At 34.2% G+C, this 20251-nt stretch overlaps 1 protein-coding gene across 3 annotated transcripts in view; it reads right to left on the bottom strand.

The window, feature by feature from the left end:
• The window catches only part of CNTLN (centlein), a 329566-nt gene that overhangs the window by 46447 nt on the left and 262868 nt on the right, over positions 1-20251 (bottom strand). For all 3 annotated transcript variants that reach the window (XM_086685372.1, XM_025934944.2, XM_086685371.1), the window contains exons 19-21: positions 8973-9164; positions 3040-3137; positions 1247-1373 (exon numbers count right to left, since the gene is read on the bottom strand). In XM_086685372.1, the coding sequence (XP_086541498.1) occupies positions 1247-1373; positions 3040-3137; positions 8973-9164 (417 nt within the window). The remainder of the gene's footprint in view (positions 1-1246; positions 1374-3039; positions 3138-8972; positions 9165-20251) is intronic.

Here is a 20251-nt window from a genome sequence, read left to right as displayed (position 1 = left end):
TATAAATGATATCAAATTCAAGTAAATTAGATTTGGAGAACTCACTATGAATGAGACTAAAATCCTTAAATCAATAGCAAAATGAAAAATGCACAAAAATGTATGAATACAATACTAATTTTAACTATGTTTCCTTTAATTACTAACCTTAACCTCCTTAAGCAGGGGATTGGTTGTCTTGAATTCTTAAGTAAGTCATGGATAACTTTCAATTCTATCTCCAATATAACATGTACTTTTTAGGATAAAATTAAATAATAATGTAACATAGTTATTATACATTTGAAAGAAGAAATAGTTTTTCTTTTTTCATTTAATGCCACTAAAGATATAATTACTTATACACAGATTCTAAGACTATATCTGAAATGATTATTAAAGTTTAAAAATCAGCAAAATTTCAGTGATAACACTGAAAAAACCTATAGGAAGTAATTATAATTTATGTGGGTGTGTGGGAAGAGAAAGAGAAAGAAAATCCACATGCATTTGTCTTGCTCATGTAAAATTTTCTTTCTTAAATCCATTTGAGCTAAGAGATACTTAGATTTTTATCTCCAACAAGAAAAGTAAGGGAGATGCTCTCTCTGGAGTGGATAACATTTAGTGAATGCCAGAGCACAAGCTGCTTTAGGAGTTGTGCAAATAGCACCTTTTTTTTTTTTTTTTTTAAATATCTCTTAGTCAGCAAATTGCTGATTTCTACTTTGGGGCCAGATATACAATTATGTTAAATAAAGCTCTCTTCCTAAGTATACTGAATTCAGTGTATCAAAGGAAAAAGTACACTTTTAAAAAACTGTGGTAAGTACACTTTTTAAAGATCTTCTGGTAGTTATTGGTTATTACCTTTTTCATTTAAAAATATATGCTTGATTCTATCATAAATGTTAGTAAATTAAATAAAGCAAATAAATAATTTATAAATTGTATAAATTCAACTTTAAAATGTTGAATAAAATGTAATTACATACCCAGAAACAGTGAAAGTTTTAAAAATTAAATGTGATTATCCTCTCATGTATTTACAAATACAAAGAGAACGTGTGACTATATTATGTATGACATTTTAGAGTTTTGAATTTTAAAACAAATAACATACTTTCAGATCAAACAATGTAATTATGTAACAGCAGACATGTATTCTATGAATGTTTTCTAGGAATTTATTAAGACTGAATATTCAAGTTAAGAAGGTAAGAGAAAAGTGGTATTTTCTACTGTTAGAGAACATAAAAATTGATACCTTTTTTTCAAGATTTTCTAACATTTCATTAATACTCTCATTACTTTCCAAATTTACTTTCTGTCGAAATTTCAAGTCCTCTATCAAATGTCTTTTCATGGTTATATCCCTCTCCATTCGAGATATCCTTGAAGGGGAAAAAAGAGATTTTATAAGAAAGATAGAAAATACTGAATTTTTAAATGCTAACTGATATTAATTGCAAATTAATAAGATATTTGCATGAGATGGAGTACTGATCTATTCATACTCTGTGTACTTATAAAATCCAAAATCCAGTTGTGACTGGTAATTACAGTATAATATATATGCATTAAGGCATAAAAATTGAAGAATTGAGAAAGATTGACAAAATTTATGAAAAATTAAAATTATTATATTTAGGGGTGCCTGGGTGGCTCACTTGGTTGAGCATCTGACTATTTTGGCTTGGATTGTGATCTCATGCTTGTGACGATCAGCCCCGTGTTGGGCTCTGCACTGGGATTCTCTCTCCCCTCTCTCTCTCTGCTCCTTCCCTGCTTGCACTCTCTCTCAAAATAAAAGATAAAAAATAAAATAAAATAATTATATTTAAATTATATTATTGCATTACTCAGAAAAATCAAACTGATATTCAGAGATCATTAAAAAGCATAGCACTGATAGAAAATAATTCTGTATTTTAAATAAACAAACAAATGTAAAATCTTATAATATGATACAAAAACACTAAAATTAGGCATGGTATCTTCTAATTTAATATCACGTATGATTGAACTGACATATCAGTTTAGCTTAAGTTGATGACAGATATGAAATGGTAGCTGCAGAAACAACTATTACTGTGCCTACTAAATCATAACAGGTAACATTTACTGAGTGCTCATTAGGTGCCAGTCTCTGTTACAAGTACTTTACACGCTCTCTCTTAATCTTCACAAGAATTTTACGAGCTAATACTATTAAACTGAGATACAGAGCTGGCAGGTAGAGGAACTAGGATTCAAAGACTATTTCTCTAGGGCCCTCACTATTAGAGAGTAAATAAGACTGCCTCTTCTGCTAATAAATAAACTTGAAGATACTTTGTTTACAAAATTAACCAATATTTTTGTCAGTAGTTTCATCTGTTAATATCACTTCTAAGTGATCTTCACTTAAAATGTAGTATATATGTATCTGCATTATTTTGCTAATACATATGTATATATTCTCAAATTATCAGGGACAGACTCGCATTCCACCTAAACATGTTATCACCCCCTAAACTCTCATACATCTATAAATATACAGAGAAAATCATTTTGATTCAGTGAGACAGGACATTTTAAACCCCTTTTTGTTAAAAAAAACCAACACATAAAATACAAACTTTTGTAATCTTCCATTTATTTTAGAGACCAACAAAAACTTTCCTTTTCTTCCGCCTTAGCTTTATAAGCTTAGGCATTAAATCCAATTTGAGATCAACCTACATATATAATTTTGGTCAAAGAATTACCACATTCAGAAGTGTTTTGTTCGTAGTCTTTAGGTCATTAATTTATATACATTCAAAATTAAATGGTTACTTCTAAGAAGGCAAATATAACTTTAAATATTCTTACTCTAATTAAAAAATATTAAATAGCTTGTCATCAACTATGCTTATAGAGAATATTCCTTGCACTTTCATCTTATTGAGGCTTAAACATGAAGGAAGGAAAAGCTAATTTTTAACATGGGGTTTTGTTTCTTGCGTGCAATGTTTAATAGAGTTAACTACCACTAGGTGGCACCAAATACAATGGATAAAAATATCAAGAACATACTTTTCATGCATTTCCTTTATATGTTCTTCTTTTGCTAGGAGTTCAAATTTCAGAGACTTCACATTTGAGGACTGTTTAGTGAGCTCATTAGTTGCATTCTAGATTAAAAACACATATAAAATCAAATAAACTTTTCAATTTTTGGTCAAATGCAGCATCAAAATAAATGCCATTCTCATGAAGAATAATATTGAAATAAATATGATTATAATTAAGAAGGGCATTTTAATATACTTGTATATTTTAATATTTTTAAATGGTTTATTTTATATGTTTTAACAGAAGTACTATGGTATACTAAATTTTCATATAACACACCAAAACCACAAAAGAATGCCATCATATAACAATTACAAAAAGTACACACCCAAAGTACTTTCTGAGGAATAAGGACTATCTCTGTAAAATGTAAATGTGCATGTGATTAATTTAGTATTTTGATACGCTAACAAGATCACGTGAAATGAAAGCTTGATTTACTAAGAACCTGTTATAACAGACTAAATGTGGTCACAAATACTTTGCTGCTCCTCCCATCAAGAGGGATCCATCTACTAAACCTTTAAGCCTGGTCTGTTCTGGCCTGTGATTTGCTTTGACCAAGGCAAATGTGGCAGAAATGACATTATGCAAGTACCAGCTGCTGGGCCTAAACCCTTGCAGCTACACCTTTGGCTCTTGGAATGCTGCCTGGGATCACCTTGCAGGGAAGACAGAGGAAAGGCCATGGAGGAGTACTGGGGTATCCCAGCAGACAGCCTGCAGACCAACTCCCAGGCTGGGAGTGAGGCTATCTTGGAACTTGCAGTCCAGGTAAATCCTTGAATTAAAAGAATGCAGGCATATCAGAGAACTCAAAAGAGAGAAGTAAAAGAACTGCCCAGTCAACCCACCGGATCATAAGAATTAATAAACTGCCATTGTTTTGAGCTGCTACATTTTAAGATAGTTTGTTAGACAGTAATAGATAACTGATAAGGAATCTTAGGGATACGAAATACTTCCTTACTTGAATTTATTGATCATACTATTTATTATTAAAATATTCATGCATAAACATGAGTTTTTCAAAGCAGAACAGCTTTGTGGTATTTGTTAACGCACAGCCCAAGAGCCAGAGGTACTAGTGTATCAGGAACCCTAAGTTTCAATTTTGACTCAAGTGCTAAGTAGATAAGTAATCTGACACATTACCTAGTGTGTCTGATATTATAGTTTCTCCACCTACAAGACAGTAATAACATACATTAAGTTACTTGTTAAAATTTAGAAGTATTAACTTGATATAAATAGAATAAAATATGATAGCTTTAAATATATTTGGAATAGTTATTTTGCTAATCTTTCTTTGTAACTACAATCAATTTTGTTTCTGTTAGAGCTATTCCCAGGTTTGACTGACTCATGCTAAAAAAAATTGTAAATCTGTAAAGATGAAACCATTAATCATGAAACCATTGCTCACACCATTTAAATACAAGTCAAATTCATTAGACAGACTTTAAATATCTTATTGGTATAGAATATGTGAATAAAATTTTTGAAATAATTTTAACTTTTACATTAAATATATAAATTTCTTAAAAACTTAGGCTTAAAAACCTTAACATGGCAAGTAGACTGAATTTTAAAAATTTTGATTAAATGTTTGTGTAATGCAATCTAAATTTCCAGCATATATGATGTGCATTGCCAGAATAAGATATTCCACACTAGTGAATTTAGCAGATAATTGAAGCTTTTGCTTTAATTATTAATCTTAAATTCTCTCTGGAATGATTGTTCACTCACTTAGAAATATGAACATCTATAATTACATTAAGCTAATAGAGATACTTCTATATAGCTATATATTATAATCACTGTATTAATTATATATATTATATTGCTGTATTATAGTATCACTATATCATTATATAGTCATGTCTTTTGGAACTATTATGATATAAATGGCAACTTACCCCTAGTCTAAATGGTCCCAGAGTGCTGTGTTTCTAATTTTGTGTTTTTACCTTAACATTTTAATATTTTCTTTCTCTCTGTTGCTCTATTGGTCTGTTGGTCGACATTTCTTGCTTTTCCCATATTCCTGACTGAAAACAATCATCCTGCCCCTTAATATGCCTACTTCTCATTCGCTACTTTTGAGATATTTTCGGCTCAGAAGTTAAACAAATAGACTTATTAGAGTGGTACTTAAAATAAAAGACAACGGGCAGTAAATGAAGCCTGACAATATCTTCAGTGGAATAAATTAAGTGGATTTTAAGGTAGTTGTTTTTAGACTTAAGGCTGTTATTTTAGGTGACTGAAAATGCTATAACTCTGGCTTCTGGATAGTTGAGGGATTACTGAATTACAGTAAATAAAACAACACCAGCTTGATATATACTTTTTCTAGAATCTCTAAATCTCAGAGCCACTTCATTTGATCCTTAAAAATCCTTATGGAGTGGGTAGAAAGGTATGCCTGCTTTCAACCTCTGGAGAAGTTATTTCCTCAGTAGAGTCCCATAAGAAGTTAATGCACAAAGAGTGATCAAAACCCAGGGCCTCTAGCATTTTCCATTTCTACTGTACAAAATTTATCTGCAGCATGACCTCAAATCTGGAGGAAAACATGTATGTCAAAAATGTCACAATGGTAAGAATCCATCATGGTTAGAGCTTTCCTATCTAAGTTTGTTAAACATTTTTTTTTTTTTAATTGCAGAGTGTAATGAATGAAAGCATTGACTCTGAAGTCAGATGGACTGAGTTCTAATCTCAGCTCTATCACTTAGTAGCTTAGTGACCTTGGACAATTAACTTACCTTTTGTGTCTCTGCTTTCTCAAAAGTAAAATAGAATAACAGACCTTATTTCACAGGGTAGAAATGAGGATTAATGAATTACTATTTGTAAAGGACTTAGAACCAGCCTGGCAACAGGTTACATATAAAGGAACAGTAGTTTAAAAACTACTATGCTTCATTACGAACTTACTGGGAAACTGGAAAAGAACACGGTATATATCAAAAGGGATGCTTTCAACAATCAAGAAGTCAAAGAATCACAAATATAAATTAGAGTACTATTCAATTCAAAGTGTGTATATAACTACAAATAAACTAATACAAAATAATGGTATATATATGTACATACATGTATGTATATTGGTATATTGTATATGTATATGCATATATATAACATTCACTGGAAGGAATTTGTATGTCTCTAAATATTTGATCATCTATCTAAATAAAGTTGGGTACCTTGAAGAAACATATCTAATATGGGTAAAAATGAAGATACAGAAAATACACATGAGCACTCAAATGATACTGAATGTATCACGTATATCTGAGAAGTACACCTAAGAGTTTATACAGAAAAGTCTAAAGTTACTTGGATAAAATAAAAAAGATGTATATAAGCCTTTAATATATACAAATCTAACCAGTTTTTCTAAAAATTTAGCATAAAAACATCAACTAGAAAAGAAGTCATTTCTTGGAAAATTATTGTGCTAACGATTTGATATCTGTCATGGGTTGAATTGTGTCCCCTCAAAATGTATATGTTGCCGTTTTAACCCCAGAACATCAAAATGTCACTGTGTTAGGATAAGGCCTTTAAAGAGGTAAGTATAGTAAAATGAGGCCATATCAGTGGGCCTTCATCCAATATGACTGGTATCCTTCCAAGAAGAGATTAAACACAGAATCACACAGACTGAGGGATTACCATGTGAAGACACAGCGAAGGTGGCCATCTACAGGTAATAATTCTAAAGACTCAGAAGAAACCAAACCTAATCAATACCTTGATCTTGGAATTGTGGACTCCAGAACTATGAGAAAAAAATATTTTATTATTTAAGTCACCCAGTCTCTGGTATTTTGTTATGGCAGACCTAGCAAACTAATAGAATATCAAAACAGAAATTTGTAGTAGCACAGAGTATTATGTACGTTAAGGTACTGGTCTTCTAAGGTATTTCCATATTAAAACATGAAACAAGACAAAAGTAGAGATTTATCCTTTTGTCGCGGGCCAGTGTTCCAGGACTGCAGGCTACTCATGGACACTTCAAGTATACATCAAGTGTGGTCTAAATGCTCCAGGCATCCTCATAGTCCTACCTTTGTGATTCACACATTCCTCCAAAGTGAAAGAGAGATTTATATACAGGTAAAAACTGACACCATGGGAAACCATAAGGTAAATAACTTATAGATATTGATATGGGTCTAATAGTTCCAAAAATTAAGTTAGGACATTAGCAGTACGTAAAATCACATAAGTAAAATATAAGTCGTCTTAAAGCTATTAATAACTTAAAAAAAATTAGAGGTCAGATTAGGTATTATTGGATCCAACATTCTATTTTACCTTATTGAAAACTAAACTTTTATTAGGAGCATGAAGACTTAAATGTAAGAAGAATCATAGAACCATGAATTAAAGCCTCTATGATAGTATAGTAACCTAACACTGTATAGTAACCTAACACTGAAATGTTCAATTTGTACATTTTATTCCACTTTTTCACAGACAGAAATGCATTTTAAGAAGATACATCCACATACACCAAAACTTACGTAACTATTTTTTCTCATGTTTCTATTACACAAGGTATTTTAAACTTATAAAATGTAGTGGTTGAGGCAAGTTATGCACACAAGAACTGTCTGAAGATGATGGTATTCAAGAATTATCTAAATTAATGCCACTGTGTATATCTCATTCTTATTAACAAAGCAAAATATTTTCAAGTAATGATACAATCATTTACTTTAAGCTTTATACTATTTTATACTTAGCAATCCTTCATTTAAAGATATTATTGGAGAATGTACGTATCATCTTTTGAATTAAAAACAACTGAGTCTGTTTGATAATTCGATATTCTAATACTCTCTTAACAGTCATAGGTACTCTGTTCCTAATGTATTCTGTGCATGTCCAACCAGAACTTTCTTTCTAGTGACTCTCATTACAGTGATGGTCCCAAACACACTGTCTTTTTAGCTACTAGCTAGCAATCCCCACAGAACAAAATAATTAAATACGTGAGGAATAAACGAGCTTGTTTTAAACAGTATGAAAATAAACTTTGCAATTAGAAGCCACAAATCCTGTTTCTTACAAGGTAATTCTATTTAAACTAAGGTCAGCCTTATTTTTAAGTTGTTGACAGTTTCAATTGGACTTAGATAGAATTCTTTATAAACAGAAAGAACACTGATTGTCATTCTTACTCTCAGGCCTAACTCACTGAAATCTATTATACTAACCCACCTTTGCTCAGGGCTTCTCCCTCCCTCCACTTCCCTCCTCCTTCCACATTTCCAACCAACAACAACCAAATTAAAATAGCAGCAATTGTGTAGAGGGAAGCAATTCAACTTATGTAGATACAGAAAGGATTCTGTTCAGTGCAGGGAGGAATGGAGGTCAGAGGGGGAGTTCAGCAGTAGAAGAGAAATGACAATGGCCAGTTTCTATCACCATCCTAGGATTTCATGGTGTCTTGTCATTTTTCAGAGAGTAGTGTTATGAGTTACCATATAAGAATCTACTAGGCCAAAACAGATCAAATATAGAATCAATAATTTTTGGATTATTTATGCCATAATTTACCCTTAGTAGAATTTAAAAAATTAGCATCGATATAAACATGTCTTTAAGGATTCACTAACTTAAGGGGCACCTGGGTGACTTAGTCGGTTAAGCATCTGACTCTTGATTTCGGCTCAGGTCATGATCTCACGGGTTTGTGGGTTTGAGCCCTGCGTCTGGCTACATGCTGACAGCGTGGAGGCTGCTTGGGATTCCCCCTCGCTTCCCCTCCCCTGCTTGTGCTCTCCCTCTCTCTCAAAATAAATAAATAAATAAACATTTTTCAAAAACCTAATATATATTTTCACGTTTAATAAATTTATAATCACCTTTAGTTTACACTGCAATTGCTTCATCTCCAAATCCATGCTCCTTGAAGGACCAAGTGATGTAACCTGTATCCGTGGAACTATTACTCGGGAAACTTCTTCTGCCAAACTTGTGATTTCAGATGAGGACTCCAATTTCTTCAGTAAGTCTTCTTTTTCCTTCCGAAGGTCAGCCAAATCCAAATTTAGCTTCTTTTTTAAAAAGAAAATAAATATAAATGTATTATAAAAATAATTATCTTTAACCTAACAATTATCAGCATAAAATTCTAATGCTAAAGAGTGAAATTAATTCTAAAAATAGTTATCGTTAAAACTTTACAAAGATTATAACCTCGACTAGTTTTTGCTTCTGGTCGTAGGGTCTGTAAAGGTTAAAACAAAATGGACCAGCTGTATCTAGTATCTTTTGGTTGGCTGGTCTTTACTCATGATATGATATTTCTTTGACTTCACATAGACATGGCTGAGCCAGAGATTCACATATTTGATAACCTTGACTTCAGGGCTGATGTACTTAACTGGTAAAAGCCAAGCTGGAGCAGGACAGGATAACAGATGTTAGTTGTTTATTCCATTGGGTAGGTCTTACTATCCTATATGGCAGCCAAAACGTTTCTCATTTAGTAACATAAATGTTAAGTCCAATTAGCAGAAGAGGCTTATTAGAGATTTAGCTCAGATAAATAGTGTGCAAATTCGCTTAGTCTTATGCATCTGTTGACAAGTCCTCTTTGTAATATTAGCATGGAATTGCACTAAACTCCTTACATTTGAATTTTTAATAACATCAACATTTTACTAAGAGACATACCTACCGGTAATGTTTTTATGAAATAGTGTAGAAGAAATGGTCTTAATGTCAGCCCTTCTTGTTCACCAATCTGCAGTCAGCAGAATGCCACCAAGCTATAATGGCCTAACAACTAACAGCTCCTTAAGAGGTAACGCATTACTATTTTATGATTCCAAAGAAGCTTATAATATGGTAGTTTAACATAAGGAACAATTAGATAAAATGGTACTGAAATCTCTCAGGGGGCAAAAATCTTTCCTTCTGAAAAACTCTAATGAGAAACAGCAAAAGATGTAGCCAACGTGTACAGTAATATAAATATGGGATAAAATAAGTTATTTAAGGATTAACACTACATATAAACATGACTTTTACAAACTATATGAACAATTGCATACGTGTTTGTGTGTATATGTGTATAGTATTAAATATGAATATTTCAGATACTAGATTAAAAATTAGGGCTTGATATATTTGATATTATGTTCTGGTGAAATAAGTATGTTTCAGTGAAAAAATATTTCTTTGATTATATTTGAACTTATTTAAAAAATATTTTTAATGTTTATTTATTTTTGAGAGAGAGACAGAGTGCAAGTGGAGAAGGGGCAGGCAGAGATGGAGACACAGAGTCTGAAGCAGGCTCCAGGCTCTGAGTTGTCAGCACAGAACCTGCCTGACATGGGGCTTGAACTCACGAACTGTGAGATCAGGACCTAAGACAAGTCAGACACTTAACCGACTGAGCCACCCAGGCACCCCTGATTATATTTGAACTTATGATCTAAAGGTGTGGTTCTGGGGCACCTGGGTGGCGCAGTCGGTTAAGCGTCCGACTTCAGCCAGGTCACGATCTCGCGGTCTGTGAGTTCCAGCCCCGCGTCAGGCTCTGGGCTGATGGCTCAGAGCCTGGAGCCTGTTTCCGATTCTGTGTCTCCCTCTCTCTCTGCCCCTCCCCCGTTCATGCTCTGTCTCTCTCTGTCCCAAAAATAAATAAACGTTGAAAAAAAAATTAAAAAAATAAATAAATAAAGGTGTGGTTCTATATATTTTCAGGGAATATTCATTCATGGATTGTCTCAAAAGTACCTAATAATTAGTATCTAAAAACAACCTTATAATTTCCCTAAGACTGAAAATCTTCTGGTTATCTCCCAAGCCTGAATCCATTTCCCTCCTTGTTTATTAATTCTCTATGTCCAATCAATTGTCAGGTTCTATAAATTATGTAATGCTTCTCATATTCTTTCCCTGTGCCACTTTCTTAATGAAGACTCTCACTATCCTACTAAGACTACTGCAAAGCCCTTCCCCTTGCTGCAATCTTCCCTCCTTTGAAATGATCTTTTATACAACTTTCTAAAACAACACTGGCCTCCTATTCCTTTATTTGAAAACCGTTCAGAAGCTTCTCACCCCAAAAGAATAAAGCTCAGATGTTTGTGGTTACAATAAGGCTAAGATTTAGCTTCAACTTGTTTCAGTTAGATATCACCTGAAGTCAATCTTGCCTGCCATTCCCCAAACCAATGCCATTTCTACATTGATGACTCTACACATGGTGTTTCCTTCTGCTGAAATCTTGCTCATGCTTAAAGAAGAGTTTAGTAGTTCCTCCTTTTTGAAGGCTTCTGTTCTTTCTTCCTTTTTTTCTTCAACAAAGTAACTTCTCCATTCTCTTATCTCCCATTGCTCTATGCCTGTTCTTCAACCATGAACCCTAGTTAATCCTTGAGAGCGGACTGTGCCTTTTTCCCCTATGTATTCCCCAGGCTATCTAAAAACAATGCCTTCTTGGAGCGCCTGGGTGGCTCAGTCAGTTGATCCTCTGACTTCGCTCAGGTTATGATCTTGCAGTCCGTGGGTTTGAGCCCCGCGTCGGGGTCTGTGCTGACGGCTCAGAGCCTGGAGCCTGTTTCGGATTCTGTGTCTCCCTCTCTCTCTGCACCTCCCCCACTCGCACGTTGTCTCTCTGCCTCTCTCTCTCTCTCTCTCTCTCTCAAAAATAAATAAACATTAAAAAAAATTTAAAAACAATGCCTTCTGTATAGTAAGGACCAAAAGAAAGTTTCCAAAAATTGAAGTCTTGATATTTGTAGCATGGATGGTGCTATGAACACACATCAGTTTCAGTTTATATTTATAATCTATTAGTTTATCACTATATAAATTAAAATACACTTTTATTAGTAAGGTAATGTTATCAGCATTTACTTAGGTAGTGTGCATCGGAGCATTTATCAATCCTGAAGTTAATGCTATGCATCTAAATTAGACTTTCTGAGATTTTAATTTGGTATGACATAACTCATGGCTACAATTCTATGTGGAATCGTAGGCAACACTGAAAACTGAACTTTGAGGAGGCTCTTTTCTTCCCCCGAACAGCTCTGGTGGCTTCTCTCATTTGTTAAATTTGTATGCCATTAGATTTCTGTCTAATCCTTCCACGGTGGTAGATCCTAACACTATAAATAAATCCTTCATGGAGGAAAGACCAAGCCAATAAATTCAGATCTCTAAGACAGGTATACGTAGATTTTAACTTCAATCTAACAATATAAAAATTCATTAACTAAAGAAACACTGAAATTATGGAGACAGCAAACCACAATTTGTAATTTATTAAAATATAAATCATGTTTTGATTTACCAATATTCAAAATCTACAATCTTTAAACCATATTCCATAATATTAGTTATATATGCCCAGAAATGCTACAGAGCATATGCTGAAATAGAGGATATAAACAAATCATATATTTCATCAGTTTGGAGTTTTTTATCCCTCAGAATTTTGGACAAATAATCATGGCCCTATTACTAACTTCTCTCAGTGAAATCATCCTCTCTTATTTGGAAATGCTACCAATGAGACAAGAAGCATAAATAATTTTCTTTAGTGTACACAAGTTTGACATGTGAGACCACATTGTGATGATCTTGTTAGAAACAGATTTTGCTTAAAATTTATGAATAAATTAAGATTACTCTTAAAATTGTTACTTTTCCTTTTTTATCAAAACCATGATTCCTATTTCTATATTATTACTTTACCATCTCCAAACACTTAAAAATATATGTCATTTCTATTAAAACCATAAATAATAATAAAACACAGGGAAGAGTCATAATTTCTGGATTTTAGCTTTGGATCTACTGCTTACCAGTTGGGTGACACTAATTAGCACATGACTTTGTTTCCTCATTTAAAAATTCTAGAGGGGCGCCTGGGTGGCGCAGTCGGTTAAGCGTCCGACTTCAGCCAGGTCACGATCTTGCGGTCCGTGAGTTCGAGCCCCGCGTCAGGCTCTGGGCTGATGGCTCAGAGCCTGGAGCCTGTTTCCGATTCTGTGTCTCCCTCTCTCTCTGCCCCTCCCCCGTTCATGCTCTGTCTCTCTCTGTCCCAAAAATAAATAAACGTTGAAAAAAAAAAAATTAAAAAAAAAAAATTCTAGAGATGATGCTTGTCACCCTTGCAAAGGTAATTTTGAGGGCAGGATTAAAAAAAAATTATGATAGCACTTGGCAAAATTTAAATTTATAGCATTACTATTAGCACTACCTTGTGGTAAGTGCTGCCCTAAAGTGTCTGAGAATTATCTTAAAGGCTGAGAACCTGGATTTTAAAAAGTGCTTTGTGATATATCCAAAATATTAAATATATAAATATATATATATAATCCCTCCTTTAAAAGATATAACAATCTTTTAAAAAGTCTATTTCAATTTAAAAGTTGACTTCAGTGAGAATAGGTGCTGAGATTTGTATTGATTTATGCTAGTCAATTATTCTAACTAAAGGTTACAAAGTAGAATTTGATACTATAAAATTTGAAACTAGACACTAGTTATTATTTATTTAAATAGAACATTGGAGGATAAGTCTCTGAAAAGAAAAGAGCCCTCTATGCAACTGTAAGAGGAAACAAAATATTTTGGAGAATTCTTTCTTCAGTAAGGAGCTTTGAGGTAGGCAGAATACTCAGATGACCCAGTGACCCATGCCTTGCATAATACCTTTCCCTTGTCTCTGGTTGGGACCTGCAAATATAATGGACTATCACTCCCATGATTATATTATTTGCATGTGTTATATGCTAAAGGCATTCTGTAAATCATGGTTCCTAATCACAGGCCCTTGAATTAATCAAAAGCAAATTTATCCTGGCTGGTCCTGATATAATCAGATAAGCCCTTTAAAAAAATCCAAGGTGGTGGGGGTGGGGTGGGAGAGGTGGGGGGACAGTGCACCCCTGGGTGGCTCAGTCGGTTCAGCATCCAACTTTGGCTCAGGTCATGACCTCATAGCCCCTCATTGGACTCTGTGCTGACAGTGCAGAGCCTGCTTGGGATTTTCTGTTTTTCTCTCTCTCTCTGCCCCTCCCCTGCTTGCATTCTCCCCCCCCCCACCCTTCTCTCTAAATCAATCAATCAATCAATCAATCAATAATAAAATAAAAAATAAAAGAATTCCTGGGGCCCTCCTGAGATCAGAGAGATTCTCCTGCTGGCCTTGAAGAAGTAAGTTGCCATGTTATGGAAGGAGTGTTGGAGGGATATAAGACGAGGACCTAAGGAAGGCCTCAGGAATGAAAATGGTCCTAGAACAGCAGTGAATAAGAAAACAGGGACCTCAGCCGTACAATCGCAAGGAACTGAATTTTTCCAACAAACACAAGAGCTCGGAAGAAAAGCCTAAGCTCCAGAAAGGAAGGCGGCCTGGCCTTGAAGATACAACACGGATGGCAGCCCTGTGAAACTCTGAGAAGAGGACCTCACGGTGCTGTGCCAGAACCACCACCCATGAACACTGTGAGGTACTGAGTATGTACATTGTTTCTAAGCTAAGAAATTTGCGGCAAATTACTATGTAGCATGGAAAACTAATGTGAGTCCCCACTTCTAAAAAATAAGTCTCTTTCTTGAACCTTGTTCTCTTATGGCCAGCCTGCCCCACCTTGACCAAATATCCCAAACCCCACAGTATATAGTTTGCATAACATCCTCACCCTGGTTTAATTTTTTCCTTATCCATAATTTTGTGTTAATTTTATGTCTTCAATTGTATTAAAAAATGGTCTCATTTTCTATGCTAGAAATAAATAGCCTCTAGATCTGCATCTTACAGTTTAATTACAAAGCAAAAGCTCTGGCCCAAAGCTTCCTTTTGCTGGTGTAGCCGTGGAATCCCATGAACAGGGTAAATAAGGCTCTCTTGACATATTCTCCCTTGTTCTCTTATGTAAGAGTTCACTCAGTTTATTCAAGAGATAAATTTCTTGTATTCTGGGCCCCAACTTAACATTTTCTGGCAGATTTCGATAGTGAATATCTAAACCCAGAACTGACTCAGTATCTAGCATTTATTTATTTATTTATTTATTTATTTATTTATTTATTTATTTATTTATTTATTTAAATGTCTTTCATTTTTGAGAGAGAGAGAGGACAGACAGAGCCTGAGTGGGGCAGGGGCAGAGAGAGAGGGAGACACAGAATCTGAAGTAGGCTCCAGGCTCTGAGCTGTCAGCACAGAGCCCGATGTGGGGCTCAAACTCATGAACCACGAGATCATGACCTGAGCTGCAGTCAGAGGCTTAACTGACTGAGCCACCCTAGCATTTATTTTTTAAATACATCCTACATAGTAGTAACTCTACTGGCTCTGTTTTCAGTGATAAACAAAAAAGTGGCAATCCTCGCCTTTAGGTGGCTACCAGTCTATACCCTAGAAATATGTAACAATAAACTACAGTGAATGCTATGAATAAACAAAACAGGGAGCTAATGGAAATGCTACTGCCTTCACATCCCATCTGGTAAGCACTGTTACAGCCAGTTTCCTTCCATGTATCCCTCCTGATCTGTTTTGTCAGATGTTTCCTAGAAGCTAGGTGCAACATTAAAGGCCAGATACAGCTAGATCTACACTCGCCTTGCTTTCCAACTTTTACTCTAGGGAAGGTATCTGCCCGAATACCGGTAAGTACACTAAGGCCACTCCTGATGAGATGCTGGATCTCTTTTCCAGCATGGAGCCTCAGTAAACATTTTAATGTTCAAGAATGACTTATCAGAAAAAAATAAAACTGGGCCCACAGAAAATATCCTATAGTCCAAGCAAAATGAAGTAAAGGACTTAGAAAAAAAAAATCAGAAATGAAAGAATTATTTCCCTATCATTCGCCAAAACAATATATTTTAAGATTTCTGATCTCAATGTCTCCAAAGAATAAAATATTCAACATCTGACTACTTAATGGATATGACGCTAGTCATGGCATAGATAAACAAAACGCTGTGAACATTCACTAGATTAGGAGCAGTGCTCCAGGGAAAAGGATAGCGAGCATAGCTCTTTAATTCTAATAAGAGACTGATTCTTACCTAACGTTTTTTGCTGGACAGTAACTGTTCTATAGCATTGAAAGACACTGTTCAGCTTTCCCCCATGTTTTTCACCACTGGATGAGAAATGTAATTTCCAAAAAATTTTGGAAAACATTTTTAGTTGGCATAGTGGGATGTGAAATGTAGACACATGGAAATTCTAGAAAATCCAGCCTAACATGAGGTCGAACAGGTCATGGGAGCAGGGTTTCTGGAAAGCCTATGGAAAAAATAGTTGGTGGGAGAGGGATTCTTTCCAGTCCATCTTAGAGCAAAAGTTAAATGTCATGTTCTAGAAAAGTTCAGCCACTAAAACAGAGTAAGAAGTGAGGGTTAGTTCTTATCTATAATGGTGGAGTGTCTTATTTTTCTTTCTCCTTTTGAAACCCAAAGGCCTTGACAGTGAAGGGGAAAACAATCATTAAAAGGTAGCTGTCTGTTTCCAATTACTTTACCAAGTCCTAAATTCTACATAGGACTGAGAATATGGACTAATGTTATTTCATGTTGAATACATAAGTAGATTTTTATCCGAAAATCAGATAATTGTGGTTCACACTTAAGCAGAGGCAGCAATTTAAAAATCTTATTATAATTTAAAAAATTATTACATAATAATTTTGTTACCAGAATTAAAGTAAAAAGACTGGAGAGAAAATTCTAGTGAATAATACCTATGTAAATTCTACAGGCAAGAATCTCCTAGAAAGTCACCATGATCTTAATGATATTTCTCCTTGTGAAGAAAATCAATATTCTTTTATTGGGAATATAGGTCTTCCTTGTATTATCATGGGGTTACATCCTGACAAATTCAACATAAGTTAAAGATATTATAAACCATCAGACATCAGAACTTACTTTCGCGTACCTTAAATGTGCTCAGAACACTTACATTAGCCTACAATTGGGCAAAATCAGCTAACACAAAGTCTGTTTTATAATAAAGTGTTCATATCTCATGTAATTTACTAAATACTGTAGTGAAAGTGAAAAAGAGGATGACTGTATGGTTATGGAATGGCTCTAAGTGTATTGGCTGTTCACCCTCGTGACTGGGTGGCTGATCAGGAGCTGTGGCTGCTGCCTGTCCAGCATCATCAGAGAGGATCATTACCACATATCACTATTCCAGGAAAAGATCAAAATTCAGAATTCAAAGTACAATTTCTGCTGAATGCATATACATCTTTCACCCCATCGTTAAGTGGAAACCTGGTCAGTGACCATTTACATTATTCTTTTATGAGAAAAAACAGAAAGAAATAAAATTCTGTATTGTCCATTTATAATACTAAAATCACAGTCACTTAATTAAAACATTATATGAGTTACAAAGAAAATGACATGGGTTTTTAGGTTATTAGCAGAGTATTTTCCATACAAGTACTTATCCAAAAAGATAAATAGTTCAGATTAATAACTCTTTCAAGTTAGTAACAAGTGCTTCAAATTGAAAACATGAGTCTTTCTTTGTTATGATATTTGAGATCTTCAAGAAAAAGAATTAAAAATTAAAAACAACCGGCCAAAAAAAAAAAAGAACAAAGATCTCAGGCAGAGGTGGAATTATTTATGTAACAAAATTTCTTATGAAAAATACACTGAGTTACTACATCATTCATTTATAAACTACTTTCTGATAAATGCAGTGATTAAAGGCCTACAGTATGTTTCACAAAATGTCAAGCAAATGAAGGTAATATAGAGGACTTTTTACCAATGCTTTTGCTAGTAGTTAGACTTCAGTAGCCTTTAGAGACCATTAAGTACCCTTTGGCTAATTGGCCAATGGAAGATTAATCCTCTTTTTATTCTAGCAGCACTATTTTAACACCCTTTACACTCTGTCAGTGTAGTGTCTGAATGACAAAATAATATTGTGCATGAATAATAAGCAGAAAAGTTAAATTAACATTTCATGTTTCACATGCCATACCTATGTGTCAGAAGAACTTTCTTTTTAAGTCACTGACATTCAACTTTTTAAAACAATCTCATGTTGACATCTTATTGAGGTGAATCTTCCTAATTACTGCTAATTGCCTATCAAGAAAAAAACTCTTTTCATGAAGTGCAGTTGTCTAGTACAGATGAACATAGCTCCAGTGTGCACATTAAAGACAAAGCATGACACTTAAGGTGCTACTTTGTTATAAGGTCATACTAAATATGGTTTGCAATTAACAAAGCAGTTTTTTATCGTACTGGAAATGCCAATCTGTCTTGATGCGTTCAAATTAGATTCTAAAAGAAGTATGGATATCTGCATATGGATAAGAGATCTGCTACTCTCTGTAACACTTACAAGAAGTAAAATTAACTAAATGCCCTTACTTTGTGATATGAGTTCTAAGTAATGTCCTATTAAACAATTTTATAAGTGTTTGAACATGATTTCTTAAAACGAAAACCAACACTATTATTACAAGTGTTAAATTGTTTGAAAAAGTTTACTTATAATTTTAATTCTCAAAACAGCTCCATGTACGGAAAACATTGAACATGTGTCCTTTAATTTGTACTGATAGTTTTGGCCCTATGGGCATTTATAGTAAACATTAATCTAAGTGGTACTAACAATATAGTAGGTTTCACAATAATCTAGAATCACAGAATTTTAACTGTGCTGAAGTCAAACCTCATCACTTATATTTCTGTCCCCCAAACTATGGGAAAAGGATCAGTATAAATGTATTATATATGAAATTTGGAAAATTAACTAATACAATTGAATTGTCAATATTTGTGGGAAAACAATCAGTATTTGGTTTATTCACGGTAAGAAGAACTCAACTATATAGGTCTGTTGTTATTTTAAACCCTCCATTCTAGTTACTAAAATAAATGCCCCTTTGAAACTTAAATACCAGGTACTCAATACAGAGACAGATATTCAGAACCAAAAGTATATCCAGAACAATTAATCACGATCACTACCACTAACAATTTCTCAATGTTCACAGGATAATATTATCATAGCAGTTTCAGACCTCCTAGACATTTGATACACACATGGCATGCTTACTAATGACTACCAAAGTGCAATGCATTCCCATTCTGATTCCCTTCCCCAATAGGAAATGACACAGAATGGCAGGACACATGCCCTTCCAAAGAAGGAACTGAGTGCTCTCTTTCTAAACCCTTCTTTTTGAGAGTGCTGCTATGAACATTGGGGTACAAGTGCCCCTATGCATCAGTACTCCTGTGTCCCTTGGATAAATTCCTAACAGTGCGAGGGTTGATGGGGGGTGGGAGGGAGGAGAGGGTGGGTGATGGGTATTGAGGAGGGCACCTTTTGGGATGAGCACTGGGTGTTGTATGGAAACCAATTTGACAATAAATTTCATATATAAATAAAAAAAAATAAAATAAAAAAATAAAAATAAACATGTAAATTATCAAAATAAATAAATAAATAAATAAAACTAGACTTCGTTTTACAAACAAACAAACAAAAAAAAAAAGATAAACCCTTCTTTTTCACTCTCCTTCTGCAGCTTTCTACCATTCAAACTCAGCTAATTCAACATGGAGTTATCTATTCTTCACATGTACTGTAGATACATATTCTCTTCAATTCTGGTCTTCCTCCACCCCTTGTCAATATTTATTTCAGTTACTTAAACTGTAAGGGGGGCAGGAGGAAAGGAATCCACCTCGATTAAACTACTCAAAGAATGAAGAAAAAGATAAAAAAAAATTGCCAAATCACCAAAAATAATGGTTGGTATTTCAGGGTGATGGTAATACTAAATATCTCGATCTAATATAAGATAAAGAACATCAATAAAATCTCAAGTGAGGATATAGTGATTGAGTTATTAGGAACAGAGGCTATCAAGTTCTAGAATATCAGCAGAAGTCTCATGACTTCTGTCTCATTCTCCTTTAATTAAACTTCGTATTCTTACACAACAGATTTCAATACTTTTGACTGTTTTTCCACCCTAGTGGGGGATTTACTTCTTACTGTACAGATTGTATTGCACAAAAGTCCTTTGTGAACAGGCCTAAAGAAACGAATACTCATATATAGTATTGTTACTAAATGGAAGTGAGAATCTATACGATTAAAAATTACTCT

Source organism: Puma concolor, chromosome D4, assembly GCF_028749965.1.
Source record: "Puma concolor isolate L17-30 chromosome D4, mPumCon1.1.hap2, whole genome shotgun sequence".
Taxonomy (NCBI): Eukaryota; Metazoa; Chordata; class Mammalia; order Carnivora; family Felidae; genus Puma; species Puma concolor.
Note: the sequence above shows the minus strand (reverse complement) of the source record. Positions and strands in the feature narration are given on the sequence as shown.